This window comes from Malania oleifera, chromosome 9 (assembly GCF_029873635.1).
Source record: "Malania oleifera isolate guangnan ecotype guangnan chromosome 9, ASM2987363v1, whole genome shotgun sequence".
NCBI classification, from domain to species: Eukaryota; Viridiplantae; Streptophyta; class Magnoliopsida; order Santalales; family Ximeniaceae; genus Malania; species Malania oleifera.
The window spans coordinates 2184419-2204658 of NC_080425.1; the positions used below are offsets into that span (position 1 = coordinate 2184419).

Genomic DNA, 20240 nt, shown 5'->3' on the forward strand with positions numbered 1-20240 from the left:
CCATGTGCTGACGAGGGGAAGGAGGGATTCAGAAAGGAAAGTTGGAGAATATTGATATATCAGGAAAGCTTTTCCAACTTTCCTACCCAAACGAAATTTTAAATTTGCTTCTAAATATTAGGGAGGAAGGGAATAGGGAAAGGGGTAAGCGTGTTAGACTATGAAGACTATTAGTTGTAATGTTATGGGTCTAGGGGATACTAGGAAGAGAAGTCTGATTAGGGAGGTTTTTTTAAGGAATTTCCCCGATATTGTCCTAATCCAGGAGGCTAAGCTTGAGTTAATAGACGAGGATTAGGGGTGGCAAAATGGGCCTGAATTCAGCGGGTGACTTGTGACCCACTTGTTGAAATCGGGTTCAGGTTTAGCAGAAGGCGGCCCGTTTATAAACGGTTCAACCCGAATCCGACCCGTTTAATAAATGGGTTAGGTGGGTTTGGGTTGGGTACCCGCTGGGTAACCCGTTTAATTTGATATATATATATATGTATGTATGTATGTATGTATGTATATTACATTAAAAAATATTAATTAAAGAGATGTACTATTTTTGACATTTTATGTTTTTTTGTTAAAATATTAATAGATGAACAAAAAGTGCTGTTTTTTTTTTTTAAATATGTCAACTTTCTATGAAAAACGGATTCTTAACGGGTACTCGTTTATGACTCGTTTATTAAACGGACGGGTTTGACTTTATATATTAGTCACCCATTAGTAAATGGGTCAACCTTAGCCCAAACCAGTTGAACCCCTACCCATTTACGACCCGTCCAAATCCGACCCGCTAACCTGTTTTGCCACCCCTAACGGGGCGGAAGTTAAGAGGTATTTGGGAAGAGTGGTGTAAGGATTGGGATTTTATTCCTTCTTGGGGCCGCGGCGGGTGGCATTCTAGTGTTGTAGGACACTAGGAGTAGGTCTATTACTAGAGTGTACAATTTAGTGGCTTTTTCTCTCTTTCTGCCTTGCTTGATATTAGAGAGAGGGATCGATGGTGGATTTCCTCGTGTATGGTCCTTCTAGACCTACTCTTAGGGTAAATTTTTGGGATGAGTTATTTTTTGTTATGGTCCTTCTAGACCTACTCTTAGGGTAAATTTTTGGGATGAGTTATTTTTTGTTTCTCGGTTATGCTTGCCTAGGTGGTTAGTGGGAGGTGACTTTAATGCTGTTAGGTTCCCTTAGGGAAAAAAGGGGGTGGCAGAGTTAACGTCTCTATGTATAAGTTTGATTTGGTTATTAGGGAGTGTGGGTTGAGGGATCTTCCTTTGGGCACATGCTAATTTTACGTGGTTGGTGGGTGGGGCTAGGGTGGCCTCTAGTAGAATCAGTAGGTTCTTGTTTTCCATTGACTGGGAGGAGTTTCCGAATCTTTCTCAAGTGGGGCTACCTAGACCCACTTTTGATCATTTTCCTATCTTGTTGGAATCTAGGAAAGTGGCTTAGGGTCCCACCTGGTTCAAGTTCGAGAATATGTCGTTGGAGTATGGCTCCTTTCAAACCTTGGTTAGGGACTCGTGGAGTGAGGAAGAGGAAGGGCGATGGGAGGGTTTAGATTTACGAAGAAGTTGAAGAGGTTGAAATAAAATTTGGAAGTGTGGAATAGGGAGGTGTTTGGAGACATTAGAATTAAAAAGTCTATTATTCTAGGAGAGTTTGAAGAGTACGGAAGGAAGGAGTGATCTTTTCTAGGGAGGAAGAGGTTAAAAAGGTTTCTCGAAAGAATGAATTGGAAGAGCTAATTTTTAAGGATATGAGAAGTTGGAGACAGAAGACAAAGCTTGAATGGGTTAGATATGGTGACTATAATTCTAAAATTTTTCATGGGATAGCCAATAGAAAATGCGTAAGAATTTGATTACGGAATTTGATGTGGTAGGAGGGTTATTATCTCGAATCCTAATGTAATTGCCTCAGAGATCACTGTTTTTTATTATAATCTGTATATTGAATAGTATGAGAATAGAGTGATGGTGGAAGGATTAGAATGGGATCCTTTGCCTATTGATAAAATAGCTTGGTTAGAGAAACCTTTTGAGGAAGAGGAAGTTAAGGTTACAGTTTTTGGGATGGAGGGGGATAAAGCTCTTGGGCCAGACGGTTTTAATGTAGTTTTTTATCAAGATTGTTGGGTGGTGGTGAAAAATGACCTAATAAAGGTTTTCAATGAATTTTATTGGAATGGGGTTTTAAGTAAGAGTATTAATTCTATGTTTATAACTTTGGTGCCTAATAAAAGTAGGTCTCTTAAGACCTCTGACTATAGACCGATTAGTCTACTTTTTGAGTGTTTATAAAATAATCACCAAAGTGCTAGTTAAGAAGTTAAGTGTGGTGCTTGATAAGACTATTTCTAAGGCCTAGAGGTAGACAATTTGTGGATGCAATCCTGATTGCGAATGAAACCATTAAGGATGTGAGGACGAGGAAAAAAAAAGGGCTTGTTTTTAAGTTGGACTTCAAAAAAGCCTACAATAGAGTGAGTTGGAATTTTATGAATAAGATTTTTATGAGGAAGGGGTTTGGAGAGAGATGGCATTGATGGATGAAAGGTTGTCTGTCTAGTGTGAATTTTATGGTCGTAGTGAATGGTATGCCCAAATCTTGGTTCAAGGCCATGAGGGCGATTAGACAAGGAGATCCTCTTTCTCCATTCTTGTTTGAGCTAGTGGCTGATGTTTTGAGTAGAATGGTTGAAAGGGTTGTGGATAGAGGTTTAGTGATAGGCCTTAAAGTGGGCAGGAAGGAGATCACGGTGTCGCACCTTTAGTTTGTGGATGGTACTAACTTTTTCATGGAGGATCATAAGCCTTCTTCCATTAATATTTTGGGGCACTTTAAAATCTTTAAAAGGTTTTGGGGCTAAAGATTAACATGGGTAAGAGTGGTATTGTAGCTAGTAACATGCCTACAAAGCGTGTTAGGGATTTAGCCATAGAAGGTTGGTTTGCTGAGCTGGGTTGATCATTGTCCTATCTAGGGGCTCCTTTTGGAGATAATCCTAGATCATCTAGTTTTTGGGATCTTGTGGTGGAGAGAGCGTTTAAGCGTTTAGATGGGTGGAAGGGAGCCCTTTTTCTTTGGGAGGGAGGATTACTCTAATTCAGACTTTAGTATTCTGTTGTATTTTCTTTCTATTTTTAAAATTCCAATGGGAGTCGCTAGTAGGATTGAGAGAATTATGAGAGATTTTTTTTTGGTTTGATGTAGCTTGTTCTAGGGATCATTTGGTGAGTTGGGAGGTGGTTTGTAGGACTAAGAAGGAGGGTGGTTTGGGTCTTGGAAATTTGGTGTCTAGAAACACGAGACGGGATACTAATTTGGGTTTTAGATGCTTTTCATAGAGTCCGTGGAAAGCTGTATCTCAGATTTACCCTCACTTTATTCCTCATACTAAATTTGTTTTGGGGAAGGGTTGTAATATCCGTTTTTGGAAAGATCCATGGATGGGGAATATTGTATTCTCCACCTCCTTTCCTCACTTTTTGCGATTTAGCTTAGGGGAAAATGATCCCATTTCTTCATTAGAGTAGAGTTGGACGGTCCTTTACCTTTTTGAGATTTCCATTTTAGGAGAGCCTTGAATGATAGGGAAACTATTGAGTTATCTTCTTTATTGATTATATTGAATAATTGTAGTGTATCCTCCAAAAATGATATAGCCGATATTGGTAATTGGATTCTTCGGGAGTCTATACTTGTAAATTTTTCTTTGAATTCTTGGTTAAGACAAATTCCTCTTTTCCTATTTGCAACGTTATATGGAATGTTGTTCTTAATAGGATGAATACTAATGACTTGTTGCAGATGAGGAGGCCTTTAATGGATCTCCTTCTTGATATTGCTGTGCTTTAATTGTTCAGTGTGTTTTACACCTTTCCCTGTGTTTGGAACAGGTTATTCAATTACTTTGAAGAAAGCTGGGTTTGTCCTAGAACAATGGAGTAGTTCTTGGCAATTTCTTTTGTGGGGTTTTTGAGGAAGAAGGAAGGAATTGCATTGTGGAATTGTGCTATATTTGTAGTGTTTTGGGGCTTGTGGAAGGAACGTAATGCGCGTATATTTGCAGAGAAAAAGTTACTGTATTGGTTGGTGTGGGAAAATATTCTGTTTATGGTTTCTTTATGACTTATGGGCTATGGAAATTTTGAGGTAATGTGTGCTTCAAGAGCTTAACGCGATGGAAAGTCTCTTCTAAGGGCGTCTAGAGTTTTTTGTCATTGTTTATTTTTGCAATTTTCTTTTTGGTTTTCCCGAGGATTATTAGACTTTGTTAAGATGTTCTCCTTCCTGCTTGTAAATTTTATCTTTATCTAATGAATTTCTTCTTCTATAAAAAAAAAATGAAGAGTCAAGAAAGGATGCAAGAAAGATAGTCAACCTAAACATACATTTTATTATAATTTATGTGCTAGATTAGACACAAAAGAAGGGGAAAGAGATATTTAAACTTTCTAGAGCTAAAGAAAAAAAGAGCGAGGACTCAGGTAATGTAAAACGTATAAAGAGTGAGGATGATACTTGATAGTGTATTGGTTAAGAAAGAAGACAGAAAAGAAAGATGGTGATGTCACTTTAATAGGCTATTTAATGAAAATCAAGTAGAAGGTTTACACTTAGAATTGACAAATGAGGAAATGTTAAAAATTTGAGATTTATTCACAAAATTAGAGTTAATGAAGTTTGCGTTTAAAAGTTGTAAACGAGAAAAGCTATAGGACCAGATTACATCCTAATTGAAGTTTGGAAATGCCTAGGTGATAGTGGAATCATATGGTTTATAATTTATTTAATACAATTGTTAAAACTAAGAAAATGCAAGTGAATGAATACCTATATACAAAAACAAAGGAGATATTCAAAATTGTAATAATACTATGGAATTAAACTTATGAGTCATTAAGGATGTGTATGATGGAGTGATGACTAGTGTTAGGACTATTGGTGGAGAGATTAGGGAATTTCCAAAATCAATAGGTGTACATAAGGATTTGCTTTGACCCCTTATCATTTTGTCCTAGTGATGGCTGAACTTACAAGGGGTATCCAAAATAAGGTTTTATGGTGTATGGTATTTGTAGATGATACTGTCTTGAATCTTGATTGATGAACTAGGGGTAGAGTAGAATCTAAGTTAGAATTTTGGAGAGAAGCTTTAGAATCTAGAGCTTTTAGGATAAGTAGAAATAAGTTAGGATATATGAAATGTAATTTTGGTCATAGTAGGAGGAATATTGGAGAAAATATGAAATTTTATGTTCAGGAAATCAATAACACTAGTAAATTTTGTATCTTGGATCTATTATTCAAGTTGATTGAGAAATTGAAGAAGATGTACTACATAGAGTTAAACAGGTTGGATAAAATGGAGAAGTGCTTCTAATGTGCTGTGTGATTGTCGAATACTCTTAAAAAAATTAAAAGGAAAGTCATTACATTGTTGGGCAATTAAGAAACAACATGCCCAAAAAGTAAAAATTTCCAAGAAGAAAATGCTGAGGTGGATGAATGGGATAACATTAAAAGATAAAATAAGGAATGAACATATTTGCGGTAAGTTAGGGGTAGTTCTTGTAAAAGATAAGGGAGGGGCAGTTTGAATGGTTTGGGCACGTGTAATGTTGGCCAAATATGTTCCGAAGAGGAGGAATGAATTAATTACAGTAAGAGGCAATGGAAGGGGTAGGGATAAACCTAAAATAATTTGGAATGAGATAGTGAATAAAAATTTAATAGTCTTGAATTTAAAACAGCAGCAACAACAACAATAACAACAAGCCTTAAGTCCTACTAGGTGAGGTTGGCTATATGAATCCTTTTCCTCCAATTCACTCGATCAAGAGCATTTACCTTTGCTAGATTAAGAGATATTAAAACATTTCTCACTACTTCATTCCAAGTTATTTTAGGCCTAACCTTACTCCTTTTGATGCCAGAAACAATAATTCACTCACTCCTCCTCACAGGTGCATTATTAGGCTTGCATTTCAAATGCGCAAACCATCTAAGCCGCCTTTTGCTTATCTTGTCTTTGATTGGTGCTATGCCTTGTTTATTGCATATATGTTCGCTAGCTTTTACTTTTTGTACATGTTGCTTAGTTGCCCAACATTTTGAACCATAAAGCACAACTAGCCTTATAGTCATCTTATAACACTTTCCTTTTTAAATTTTAAGGGTATTCTACAATCACACATGCTTGACACACTCCTCCATTTTACTGGACTTGCTATAACTCTATGTGTTACATCCTTTTCAGTTTACTCTTTTGCTTGCATAATAGATCCAAGATATCAAAATCTATTAATGCTATTAATTTCTTGTTTATTAAGTTTAATCTTCTCTTCAATACTCTTGCTTACGTTAACTGAAATTACATGTTATATATTTTGTCTTATTCCTAATACTCCTAAAACCTTTAGACTCTAAAGTGGTTCTCCATGTTCTAACTTAGATTCCACCTCCACTCCAACTTTAATAAATCAAGGCAATGTCATTTGCAAGCAACATACGTTGAGGAATCTCGTTTTGTATATTTCTAGTGAGTTCGTCAATCACTAAAGTAAAAAGCTATGGACTCAAAATAGAACCTTGATGTACACCTATTGTGATTGGAAAGTCTCTAGATTCCTCTCCTATAGTCTTAATGCTAGTCGTTATTCTATCATACATATCCTTAATAACCTCAATATATCTAGGCGTACTCCGTTCTTTTCTAAAAGCCACCAAAAGAACTTCCCTAGGTACTCTATCATAGGCTTTCTCTAGGTAAATAAAAAATATAAGCAAGTCCCTTTTCTTGTTCCTAAACTTTTCCATTCATTTTCTTAAAAGATAAGCAACTTCTATTGTCAATCTCCCTAGCATAAAACCAAATTGGTTCTCTGAAACCCTCATTTGTAGTCTTATTCTTAGTTTAATTACTCTTTTTCATAGTTTCATTGTACGACTCATATTCATAATTTTGCAATAGTTATTACAATTTTGAATATAGCGTTTGTTTTTGTATAAAAGTATGAATGTGATTTTCCTCCATTTCTCCGACATTTTCTTGGTTTTTATAATAGTGTTGAATAGATTAGTTAACCATATACTTCCTTTATTCTCTAAACATTTCCAAACTTCAATTGTTATATTATCTAGTCCGATAAATTTCCCACTTTTCATTTGTTTTAAAGCCATCTTAACTTCGAGGATGTTAGATTACCACTTTACTTAAAAGCTTAAGCTATTAGGTTGTGGGCCAATGACTCATTCTGAGTTGTGCTTCCAAGTGCAGAAGTGTCAAGTTGTATCAAGGATGAGTCTAGGATTGTATTCCACAGGGACCACTGAGTATCAAAGTATTTATGTAAGTTTAGTGAACTCCTGTTGCTGTCAAATAGGGTTTGAAAATCTTTTTGGTCTTTTACGATTTTGAAAACAATAAATTAAGTGAGAGAAGCTTGAGTAAACTATCAAAATGAAACTGAAATTTTATCAATTCTCCAAAAATGTAAACCTACTAACGCGATCAAATTAAACGGATTAACTGAAACAATTTACCAAATACTCGGATTACGGGTCAATGTCTGCTTGCTTCCATCATCTACTAATTCCCTAGGCCTTACTCCTCTTCTTGTTAATCCAATCAAGGCATTAATAAGATGAAATTTTATTACTAAGCTCGAGTAAATTTGCTACATCCAAACGGAAGAAAATACAAACTCTCATTAAGCATCAACCGAATGTCGTGTAAATTAGTTGACGAAAATCCTAGATTAAATCAAGGTTTTGATGTGCCCAACGTCAACAACAAAACAAGAAATAAGAGCCAGCGATTTATCAACGATGCCTTAAATTTTCGGTTTCAACCAAATAAAAGGTTAGCAATAATATTTTAGGGAAACTAATAAACCATGGAACGCAAACGACATCGACCCACAATCCAAGTTACCGAACTTAGCCACTCATGCTTGCAATCCACAATTTTCGAGTCAAATCAATTCCACGGTAGCTCATTGCATCAATAAAACGAAAGATAACAAATTAAAACAACCCTAACACTTGAACGATAATGAAACACAAGAAAAATACGAACTTTGATAAAACCGGTCCTGACTAAACCGAACATCGAAACAAAAATTAAATCTTGGAAAGAAAAAAATAACTAATTTAAATATGAATCCAAGCGTAATTAAATATGAACTTCCAACTAAATCTACTAATAAAATAAAATACCAAAGACAAAAATAATCAAACAATCAACTATTGCAAAGATAAAACATTCAAAATCCAAGCTTTTTAAATACCTTCAGTAAATAAAAAAACAATACTATCCTATATCAATATTAAAAGAGAAAAGATAAAAGAAAGAGAGAGAGCAGGGGCCTGTTGTGGATGTGTTCTGTTCTGCAGTAGGAGGCTGCGGAGTTGGCTGGCCGAGAGGGTTTTGCTGGCTGCTGGAAAATTTCAGCAAGTTGCAGAGGACCTGCTGCTACCGCTGGAGTGGAACAGGGACTCGGGTGGAGTTGCTGAGGGCTGCTGCTGCTTGCTGGTGTTCTGCTTGTGCTCTCGGGTCTGCGCTGGTGTTGGCGTGACAGCAGGCTGCTGGTAGCTGCTGGAGTGGCCGTGGGCTGGTGCGCGGACTCGGGACCTGCTTGATTCCTACTGTGTAAGGCCGAAGGGGCCGCTGGAGTGTCTTACTCTGGTGGTTGCAGTAGGCTGGAGTGAAGGCTGAGATGTTGCCGGAGTTGGTGCAGCAGAGGAGGGCCTTGGCTGGCTTAGTTTTGTTCACGGCAACTGCAGGTGCTCGGCTGGATGTCTGCTGGTGTTTGGTTGGCTAGCAGGGGCTGCGGGTAGGAGTTGCAGCGGGGAATCCAAGGGAGGCTGTGGAAGAGAAGAGAGGGTGAGGGAACGAGAGGGAGTGCAGAGGGTGCGCGGAGGCATACTGAACAAGGGAAGAAAAGAAGGTATAAATAGGATAGGGGAAAAAAAACCCTATGACCCGCTGGTAGCTAACCCGACCCGGCCATGCATGGCCGGGTCACATCAAAACATGGTTTTATTATATTTTTTTTCTTTTTTTTTTTCTTCATCTTTGCTCTCTGCGTTCTCAGCCAAATATGACCCTCTTGGAGCCCATTTCTTGTAAAACTCGAAACACGAAAGTTGTAGATAGTCCTTTCCTCGTTCTCCAGAAATTTAAATCGTCTCGATTGGAGTTCGAACGGAAAAGTTATGCATGAAATACGAACAGGTGTCGATTTTGATTCCCAGAAATTTTCCTGCGATAAAATATTACCAAAAATTCATAAATTGCACAATAAAACTCAAGAATGATAATTTTGGCACTTTATTAAAATATTGAATAATTTTGGACATTTAATTAAAAATATAAACCGTAAAGCCCGGGTTAAGATGCCCAATTACGCAGTTTTGACGCGTAATCAGCCAACATTCTTAATCAATATTTAATACTCCCCCGCATGTGCAGCCTAACAGCACGTGGAGAAATAAAAACACGACAAATAACACCCATGAATGGGAACATAATAATTTTTTAAACACCACACAATAATTGTGAGCAACAAGACTAGAACGTAGTACCTCCATGTAACTAGCTTTGATACCATGTTAGATTGCTAAATTTTAGCTAAAAGCTTAAACTTTTAGGCTGTGGGCCAATAATGTATATCAAGCTTTAACAAAGGACTTCAATTTTGCAAATAAATCTCCTATTTTTAGTCTTTTCTTCATTTGTCACTTCCAAGTTCAAGCTTTCAGTTTCATTTTTATTATGCAACTTATCAAAGTATCTCCCCCACCTTTCTTTTATGTCTTCTTCTTTAGTTAATACATTATCATTCTCGCCCTTTATACATTTTACATTACCTAAATCTTTGCCTTTTATTTTTCTAGCTTTAGCAAGTTTATAAACTTCTCTTTGTTCTTTTGTCTCTAGTCTAGTATATAAAGTATCATAAGCTCTATGTTTAGCTTCACTAGTGACCTTTTTGTAATTTTTTTCTTGCTTCTTTATACTTTTCAAGGTTTTCTATATTTTTACAACTTTGCCAAATTTTTTACCATTTTCTTTTTGTCTTAAAGGTTTTTTGAACTTCTCGATCGCATCACCAACTTTCTTTATTACCTAAGTGTCTTGCTTTGGACTCACCTAAATTCTGTTTTGCTACCTTTATGATAGAGTTAGCCATTCTATTCCAAACAGTATTCACATCTACCTTAACCCCTGTTGTCCAATCACACTCTGTGATCATTTTATCTTTGAATTTTACTATATTTTCTCCCTTCAAGCTCCACCACCTAGGCATCTTGTGTTGATTTACGTTACTTCTTCTCTTCCATTTTTTAGTATGTATATGTAATACTAGGACTCTAGGTTGTGTAGCTAGGATAACTTTACAATCTTTACAAGATAGACGATTCCCCTTCCTTGTTAAGAAAAAATCTATTTGGATTTTATTTCGCCTACTATTGAAAATTATTAAGTGTTTTCTCTTTTTTTAAAGCAAGTATTCAATATAACCAAATCATAAGAAATGGAAAAATCTAAAATTGTATGACATGCCTCATTTTTATCTCCATATCCATGGTCTCCATGCATCCTCTCATAACCTATATTATCCTTTCCAATGTGTCTATTTTAGATTAACTCTTGTGAATGTCTTTTTAGACATTCGTATCCCTTGTAAAATGCTATCCATATCTCCCCAAAATTGTCTTTGAAGATTTTTTGCTAAGCCTATTTGGGGAACATGTGCATTATTGACATCTACTATCCCTAGGCCTAGTGCTATCTTGATTTTAATGATCCTAGCCCTTATTTTTTTAACATCTATTTCATTATCTTTAGGCCTTTGTCTATAATGATTCCCACTCAAACCCCATTTTTATGTTTCTCTTTTCCAGTGTACCAAAGTTTAAATCCTGAATTTTAATTTCTTTAGCTTTCTCCCCTACCTGTTTTATCTCTTGGAGGTAGAGTAAGAATTTTCCTTTTAAATATGGTTTCCACTATTCCATGCTTTTGCTTGTAAGTGTCTCTATATTCCAAGTCACTAATGTAAACCTAATTTCTTGTGCTAACTAGCCCTTTCCTGTCTACGATGTTGTCTATTCCCTTTTGTCAGCTAGGTTTGTTAAGATTCATGATATGGGAATCTGAAAAATTTTATGCTGGTTGTCAGCTACCTAACGCAACCCTGCTCGTTTATTTGGGCTTAGAACTGACTCTGTGTAAAAAGATAATTTGTGATATACGGGAAGTTTTTATATGAAGAATTCTGCTAAAATTTTACCCTGCACCCAGTTCACAATTTTCTTAAGCATACCTACACCCAGTAGAAACCACACAAACATCATGATGCACTTAAAAATCTGAAGCGTGCAATTTTGGCTTGTATCAAAGCTCGACTAAAAACAATAACTCGTGCAATAATACTAATGAAATATTTTATATAATCCAAGATTTGCAAATGGTTTTTGTCTTGAGATACAAAAAACAAAAGGGGAAGTCAAATGCATATGTTAAGCCTACAAATCGGAAACACAAAATCTACTCTACTAACCAGCGATTGTGAAAAATGGTTTTTTTTTTTCCTTAATAGCCCTGAATTTGTTGGAGGAAATTCCCCATGATCGTGTGTAGAAAAGAATTCATGTAGCCAATCCTACCACTTAAGGCTTGTTTTGTTGTTGTTTGAAGTGAGGGTTCCACTAGAAGAAATATAGAAAAGAAGAGATAGGGGCCAAAGGAAGGGAAGGAAACTACTACAGGAAGCACAAATGTGTCTTGAATTTGTACTACTTTGCCTTTTTTTTTCTCACCTTTTGGTGTGGGGGAGGATGGTTATGTTTACGGATCTATTTTCTATCATATGTAGTTTGGTTACTTGGTTTTGAAAATTTAATCTTAAGATTGAAGTTCTTACATTAAAGGTCACCTCATCTGTTTCAGTTTATATGCATTGTAGATGATAATAGAAATTAATTATAGGGTAGACAATTCCAATTTATAAAAAATTACATTTATTTTTTTGAGAAATTTAGTTTCTTGAATTAATGAATTGTTACTTTTATTTATTTTGTAGTTATGTGCTGGTAATTGTTACATTTAGTATTCATGTATTGGTAGTTGTTACTTTCTGGTGCTTTTTCTTGTACTTACTTTTCTCCTTTCTTTGATTTTTCTACTGTGGTTTTATTTCATGTGGATTCTAGGACGAACAAAGGAGGCTTGCGTTATATGCGGCAGTGTTTCTCCCATTTAGAGAGACTGTGTACAAAGATAACAAAGCCAAAAGGGTAATGTCCCTATTTTGGTATGTGATCTTTATATGTGCTTTTTTGTGTGCATTTATGCTTGGATGGGTGTGCTTTTTCCTGTTTTGGAAGTCTTTTGGGGCATGCTACTAGAAAGGTCTTCGCACAATCGCACCGTAACAGATTAAAGATGCCAGTAAATTTGGATGATATACTCTTAAAGGTTTAGTTGTGTTGATGGTTCAGCTTTCTTTGTTGCTCAACTTGCTGGATGCTTTTTGGTCAACATTCAGGTGGGATAGTAGAGTTTGGGCTCGATGGTTCTGGGATATTTTCCTATATATTTTTTGTAATCATTTTATTTGTTCTTCCGTGTCCCTCTTGCTTATTATATTTGGACAGTGAAGGTTCTTTCCGAAGTTGACATATTTATTTGGTTGGGGACCTTTAATAGAGTTTACTCCAACCATCTACTGTAGAGTAGGTGCCTTTGCGAGGCTTTGTCACCAGACCTTTCTGTTTTGCTCGTGCTTAACCGCACTTGTATCTTTTTTTTGCACTGGCTTGGAGTTTGCTTTATTTAGAATTCTATGTGCCTGGATTGAGTGGATGGTTTTTGACTTTCTTCATTCTCATGGTTTGGTAAGAAAAGTATTCTAGAAGATTGTGGTTTGTTTGTTTGTTTGTTTTCTTTTTTGGTTGAGAATAAATGGCCATGTTTTCAATGGACAGTCACTGACTTTACCGTTGTTTGGGATAAGTTTCTTGCATCACTTGGGGCTTTTGGAGAGTCAGTCTTCTCTGATTGCTTTATAGGAATTTGATTTTCAGATTTTCGGGGAGATTTGATGGCTTGTTGATATGAAGTTACCTGTTTTGTTATCTTCTTCTTTTCTTCTCTTTTTTCTTGGAGTAGGATATCTTATTCTCCCATAATGAAATTTCCTTTTTCTGCTTCAAAATAATCTTGTATACTTTAAGTTTGAACATTAAGAAATGGGAATTGTTAGTGTAAGATGGGTGGCTCAATTATTTGAGCGGGAAAATATATTTATGAGAAAAAAAGTGCAAAATGGGTTATTATGTTAGATAGTTCTATGTGTTGGTTGGGGGGTGGGGGTGAGGGTATTCGGGGTAAATTAATTAAGTTATGAGAATAATTAGTTGGAATGTGAGAAGACTAAGGATTGTGAGAAAGAGAGGGCTCATCAAGCATGTTTTGAGTAGAAGTGCACATGATATTGTTTATTCTTTGGGAAACTAAATTTGAGGAGGTGGCTGGGGGGGGGGGGGGTTGGTTTGATTAGGATATTTGGGAGGAGTGGAAGGGATTTTGATTTCATGGGACAGTCGTTCCATTTGCAAGATTGATGCCTTGGTGGGTTTCTCTTCCTTACCAAATCATTTTTTTTAATTTTTTTTTTTCTTTTGGGGGGGGGGGGGGGGTGGGTGCTGGTGTGGAAGAAAAGACAGAATTGCAATCTAGGAGTGGACAAGAAATCCTTGAAGCAGGAGAAACTGGGAAAAAAGAAAGGAAGAAAAAAAAAATTACAGCTCATAATTAATTGTGAGCTTTGTGGCTGCAACATTGAGACTAGAAACCATTTGTTTTTATTATGTGAGAGTACAAAACAAATATGTCAAGGGATCTTTGCTGCCTTGGAAATTCATTACTCTACTAGAAGCTGGGAGGAAGACATGGCTCTCTGATTTCAATAAGTCTCGTTCTAATGGCATAGCCAGGCTGGCTTGGGCTTCTGCTGTCTACAGTTCGTGGAAGTGGAGGAACTATATAATTTTGGCTGGAACCCACAAAACTTGGAATCAGTTATAGAGCAAGCAGTGCTAGATGTTAAAATCAAATCTTGTATGGTAATTTAATTTGATTTTTTCCTTCTTTAAGAAGGTTTTGTCTGTTCGTATAAGGCTTTTAGCCTTTTTTCCCCCTGTTGATAATATATGGTGTTTACATGTTTCCCAAAAAAAAAAATATCGGTTTTGTTACATAGTAGAGGTAGGGCTTGTGGTGGTTCATGTTTATATATGGTTCTACCAGGCCAGCCCTTAGATCATCTTTTAGGGATGATCTTTCCGCGGTTTATGGGTTTTCTTTGCCTAGATGATTTTAGGGGGTGATTTTAATGTTGTTAGGTTTCTTGGGGAGAAGAAAGGAGGAGGGAGGTTCTCTTCTAGCACGAGTAAGTTTGGTAGGTTTATTTGGAGTGTGGGTTAATAGACTTTCAAACAGGGTAGTGCTCTATTTTCTTGGTCTGTGGGTGGGGGAGAGTGGTTGCCAGTTGCTTAGATAGAATCTAATTTTTGTGGAGAGTGGGAACATGAATTTCCAAATCCTTCTCAACTGGTTTTTTCTAGATCAGTGTCTGATCATTTCCTATTTTGAGCCTAGGAAGGTTAGGTGGGGTCCTACTTCTAGGTTTGAAAATATTTGGCTTGATCATAACTCTTTTCTCTCGTTGGTGACATGGTCTAAGGAGTTCGATAGGGATTTTAGGGTGGTGGTGGTGGTTAGGTTTATAAGAAAGCTCAAAAAGCTTAAGGGGGTATAAAACAGGATTTTGGAAGAGACTATATTTAAGTGAGTTAGAGAGGGTGATTATAATTATAAATTCTTTTTTAGTTTGACTAATGGCAAGTGGAGAAAGATTGTAATTAGGTAGTTGCAGTTGAGGGAGGGAGAGGTTATTTCTGACATTGTTGTGGTTGCAAGTGAAGTTGCTGACTTTGCAAATGAAGATGGAAGGTGGACCAATGATTGAGGGGTTGGAGTGGAATCCCATGTCTTTGTATCAGCAGTGTTGGTTGGAGAGGCCTTTTGTGGAAAGTGAGGTTATGAGCGCAGTGTTTGGTAAGGGAAGGAACAAGGCTCCGAGTCCATAGGGTTTGAATATGGAATTATGGATTTTTTCCAGGACTGTTGGGATGCAGTTGAAGTGGATCAATTGAAGATTTTTAAGCTCCTTTAACCAGTGTGGTGCCTAAGAAGAGGAGATCTGTTAGCGTTGCTGATTTTTGGCCTATTATTCTGGTTTCTAGTGTGTATACGATTATTGTGAAGGTGCTGCAAATTGGCTGAGTTTATTAACAGGAGATGCTATTTTTCAGGCACAAAGTGGAATTCCTTCTTCTTCTTCTTCGTTTCATCTTCATCCATCCTTTTCCAATTGGAATTCCTTCTTCCTCTACCAAAGAAGACTAAATAATGATAGTATCTTCTGAAAGTTGATAGGAAAGTGCTATCAAATCCTCACTCATCATCTTGGTCCAAGTTATATTCTAGGTCCATCCTTCCCCTTCATATTGCTAGAGCTTCTGAAAGTTGAAGTGCTATGAAATCCTCACTCATCATCATGAATCCTCTTCCACCATTCTGCATGATCTAGAGCAATATCTTCTGAAAATTGAAGTGCTCTCAGATCCTAACTCATCATCTTGGTCTAAGTTATTGCAGGTCTATCCTTCCCCCATAAAATAGATACATTTATAAGGGTGTATATAATAAATGGGCTTTTGAGAGGGCCAGCTTCAAGATGATCAGCCAGGCCCAACCACAAAGTTTTTTTGACTTGTTTTTAGCTTTATTTATGGCTATGAGTTCATGGAAGTTGTTGGAAGGGGGGAATGGATATTTATGAAGGGAGGAAGGGTATTTCTTTCTTCGTTTAGTCAATGTGGATCAAAAGCCAACACTCTTTCAGCCAAAAAACACACATTGCAGTATGTTCAGTGGTGGTGGAGACCTTGTTCAGTAGCGAACGGCAGGGAGAGCAAACTAGCTTGACTCAATATTTTCATCTAGGAATGGACGATTTGTCTCATTAAAGGTTGAAAAGGCAAAGATTGGATTAATCACTGTGGAAAAGTAAAGCAAGAAATTAAGAAAAACCACTGCAAAATGAGCAAAGGGCATTGTGGTATTGTGGTGTCATGAAGGCGTGGGAGGTGATGGTCTGGAAGATGCAGGCGGTGATGAAGAAGCACGCCAACAATTTGTCTGGGTTGATGTCCATAGCCCATGTTGAGGATGAAGTAGGCAGGTGACGGTGGCCAAAACCCTGTGATTCCAAACAAATCCAAAATTGGAAAAACTTGAAGCAGATAAGATGAAGGGGAGGAGTGCTCATCAAAATGAAGGGGGAGGTTATAAGGGCTCTTAAGAGAAGAGGGAATCATTTTAGATTGTGGGATGGATGTATGTATGTAGGAGAGTGGTTTAGGGCCAAAACTATGGGCAAGGGAAGATTCTGTTGGTTGGGGCTACCTATGAAGGGGAATTCAAGGGTGGGTACATGGATGGGAAGACCACCTATACCGGGAATAAATTATTGTCTAACAAATTAATAATTATATATGAAGAAAATATATAGTACTAAAAATAAATATATACAATTGGTGTTTGTTCCTAATCTGAGCTTATTATCGAGCCCAATGTTTTAAAAGGTGAAGGTGTAAGGCAAGGCATTTTAACCCTTAAGAGGCGGCGTAAGCCTTTTGAGAATTTTTATTTATTTATTTATTTATTTTTTTTAAGGTAAAAATATGGTAAATAAGCTATATATATATATATATATATATATATTTAAAATAAGGAAAAAACTAAGAAATGAAAAATATAATGTTTAAAAGAAAAATTAGATATACTATGCAAATTACTTGTTGGCCATTCAAAAATTGCTAACTTGAGTAGATGACATAAATCATGACGAGGTAACTATACTATTACAAAGTTCAAACTATTTTCATGATCGAAGATTAAACTCTCAGTTATTTTGGAATAGTTGAGGCTCAAGAGTTTTAAAAATCAACTCATATTATGACATTCCTTTTATACAAAAATGTAGATAAAATTTTCTAACCAATTCTAACTTGAGCATCACACACCATACGTAGAATGCATAAGCCTCAAATGAAAAGGCGCAAAAGCTGTGTAAGCCTCAACATGTAATGCGTTAGCCTTTTTGGAATTTGATATTTTAGGTTGAGCCTTAAGGTGTTTTAGGCATGCCTTGCCTTGAGGCGAGCCTCAATTGAGTTCTTAAAACATTGATTGAGCCTAGCCGAGCTTTTAACTGAGTAGCTCACAAGCTGTAACTAGCCGAAGCCACTTGTGTTCAAGCTCGGCTCATTTATAAAATGAATCTGGAAGTTGGGCATGGGAATTGCTCATTTATGTAATAAACAAGCCTAAATGAGCTCTTATTGAGGTGAGCTCCCGAGCCACTCACGAGCGGCTTGGTTCATTTGCAGCCCTATCTACTGCCACTATAACTAGCTCAAGCCTCCTCAGTCATGTATTATTTGGCGTACATTGCAGACCAACCATCTTAATCGGCTTTCCTTATCTTGTGTAAGTGCTTCACTAGTTTCCCATGGATTCACTTATTCCATAATTTTTCTTCTAGAGTTATACCACTTATCCACCTTAACATTCTCAATTTCTCATTTTAGAACTTCTACTTATTTCAATATGTTGTTTCTTAGTTGCGTAACATTCTTATTCGTATAGCTTATCTGGTCTTATAACTATCCTATTGAACTTTCCTTTTAATTCTAATGTTATTCAATCGCTAGCAGGTATCTAGCGTTTGCTTAGTTTCACTTGGTGTATCGTATACATGGATTTAGTACACAAACTCTTATTGCACGTTGGAGTTCCTTGTATATTTACAGCGTGCTTGGCAAATAGTAACTTAAATTGAATGTTATGTTTAAGGGGGGAGTATTTTATTGTTGCGATGGACTCTGTTATTTTGATTGGGATTGTGGGCTGATTTGTTGATTACTTTTGTAGTTAAGGGCCATTATATTTTTTTGCTTTTATTCTATGTTATATTTTACTGCTATGTTCCAAGAATTTCTTTCCTCCTGTTCAAAACTAAGGTTGTGTTACTTATTAAGGAAAGATATATATTGTTAGCCAACAATTTGAAAAGTTAAGCTTCAAGTGAAGTGGTAATCTAACATGATATCATAGCAATAAGGTATTCAGCTCTATTCTTGTTGCTGCATTTATTATCAGTTTGTTACAAATTATCCTATTCCCCATAATGTGTGTTATTTGTCATTTGTTTCTATCATGTGCAATTGAGCTGCACAAGTGGGGGAATGCTAAGGCTTGATATAAATTTTAGTCTACAATCTAACATGTTAAGCTTTTAGGTAAAGTGGTAATTTAATATTACTTATGTCACAGATTCCCATTGTTAACTACATCTTTCGGAGCTCTCTCAAGCTAAAATCCAGCTATGCTGAAACAGTCAGTTCAGATTTACTCTTTGCTAATTTCTTAGAAGATTCAATAATTTTTTTTATATGTCCAGATAAATTTTTAAGGTGCAGTTATCAGTTGCGATGTCCTCTGTACAGGTTATAGCCATACATCATGCATCAGAGAAATTCATATCCTTGATTCCTTGTGTTGAATCTAATGAGGGCATCAAAGGTGCTGATGTTTTTTGGGGAAGAGAAATTTTTGATGTTCCTGATGCTTCTAAATTGCGAATTCTGGCAGGTATGAAGCTCTTTAATGAATTTATGTGCACATCTAAAATGGCGAAGAAAATTTCCCAAGGTTTCTGATTTGTTATCAATCTTCCTGTTGTTTCTTATATAACTACTCTTGATTTTCTTACTCTGGGCAATATATATTGCAGCCTTCAGTTAAAAGATGGTCATGCAGATGCAAATTAAATATGTTGATTCTCTGATTTAAGCATCAACATGTGGGAGACATGTTCTGATTTATACTTGATTTATGAAAGCAACCTTGACTGGGAACTGGGGAATCCATGATATCTTAGTGGTATTAGCATTAGGGATGTTAGTAATAATTTGAATGTCTATTTGTAAGGTTATTGACCATTTTTTAATTTTGCATATTTTCATATGAAAATCCATGGATTAGTCTTTCTGAGGAATTACATGTTCTTACCAAGCAAAGGTAAAAAAGGTTATATGTTTGTCCATTGGATTTCGTGAATTCTAACTATACGGCAATGTCTGAGAGGAATTCCACATTTGGTTTGATCCACAAACTTGAAACAACACTATGAACAAATTACTTGCCACAACCAACGAGGAAGAAGCAAAATTTAAAAAAAAAAAAAAAAAATTGTGTACTTACAGATGTACATAGACAAATTTAGGGCCAGCCATTGCAAAAACAGTTGGGCATGTACATTGCTATGAGGTGTCTAACATGGCAACTCTAATAAAAATCGTAGTTGAAAGAGGAAGATTGAAATGCAAGGTGGCTGCCAAATTGATCATCTTGGGGGTCTTGCCCAACGGAGCTGGTAAATGAACTTGTTATGCAGATTCTAACTGTTAATGGCTTTTGGTTGACATGAGATAATTAATTTGAAACTATAGTAAGCCAAGAATACAACACAAACAATAGGAACAAACCTGAAACCCCACTAGGTGGGGTTGACTACATGAATCATTTTTCTCCAAATCACTCGATTTAGAGCATTTATTTCTATAGATTAAAAAGATATTAAATCCTTCCTCACTATCTCATTCCAAGTTATTTTAGGTCTACCCCTATCCCTTTTTATGCCAGAAACAATAACTCACTCCTCACTAGTGTGCTACTAGGCTTATGTTTCAAATGCCCAAACCATCTAAGCTGCCCCTTCCTTATCTTTTCTTCGACGAGCTATGCCTAGTTTATTGCGTATATGCTTATGCCTTAATTTATTTTTCAATGTTATACCATTCATTGACCTTAACATTCACGTTTCGACTACTTTAACTTTTTGTACACGTTTCTTAGTTGCCCAACACTCTGAACCATAAATTATAGCTGACCTTATAATTGTCTTATAGAACTTTTCTTTTAATTTTAAGGGTATTCTATGGTCACACAAACGCTTGATGCACTCCTCCATTTTACCTAACTTGTTTTAATTCTATGCACTACATCCAGTTCAATTTCTCCTTTTGCTTGCATA

General features: G+C 36.4%; 1 protein-coding gene across 5 annotated transcripts in view; it reads left to right on the forward strand.

Moving 5' to 3' along the window:
- LOC131163740 (tRNA nucleotidyltransferase cca2) overlaps positions 1-20240 on the forward strand; it is a 93335-nt gene that overhangs the window by 49252 nt on the left and 23843 nt on the right. For all 5 annotated transcript variants that reach the window (XR_009139105.1, XR_009139102.1, XR_009139103.1 and 2 more), the window contains exons 10-12: positions 12226-12309; positions 18479-18541; positions 18652-18796. Coding sequence is in view for 1 of the 5 variants with exons in the window: in XM_058120445.1 (XP_057976428.1) it covers positions 12226-12309; positions 18479-18541; positions 18652-18796 (292 nt within the window). In the remaining 4 variants the exon portion in view is untranslated. The remainder of the gene's footprint in view (positions 1-12225; positions 12310-18478; positions 18542-18651; positions 18797-20240) is intronic.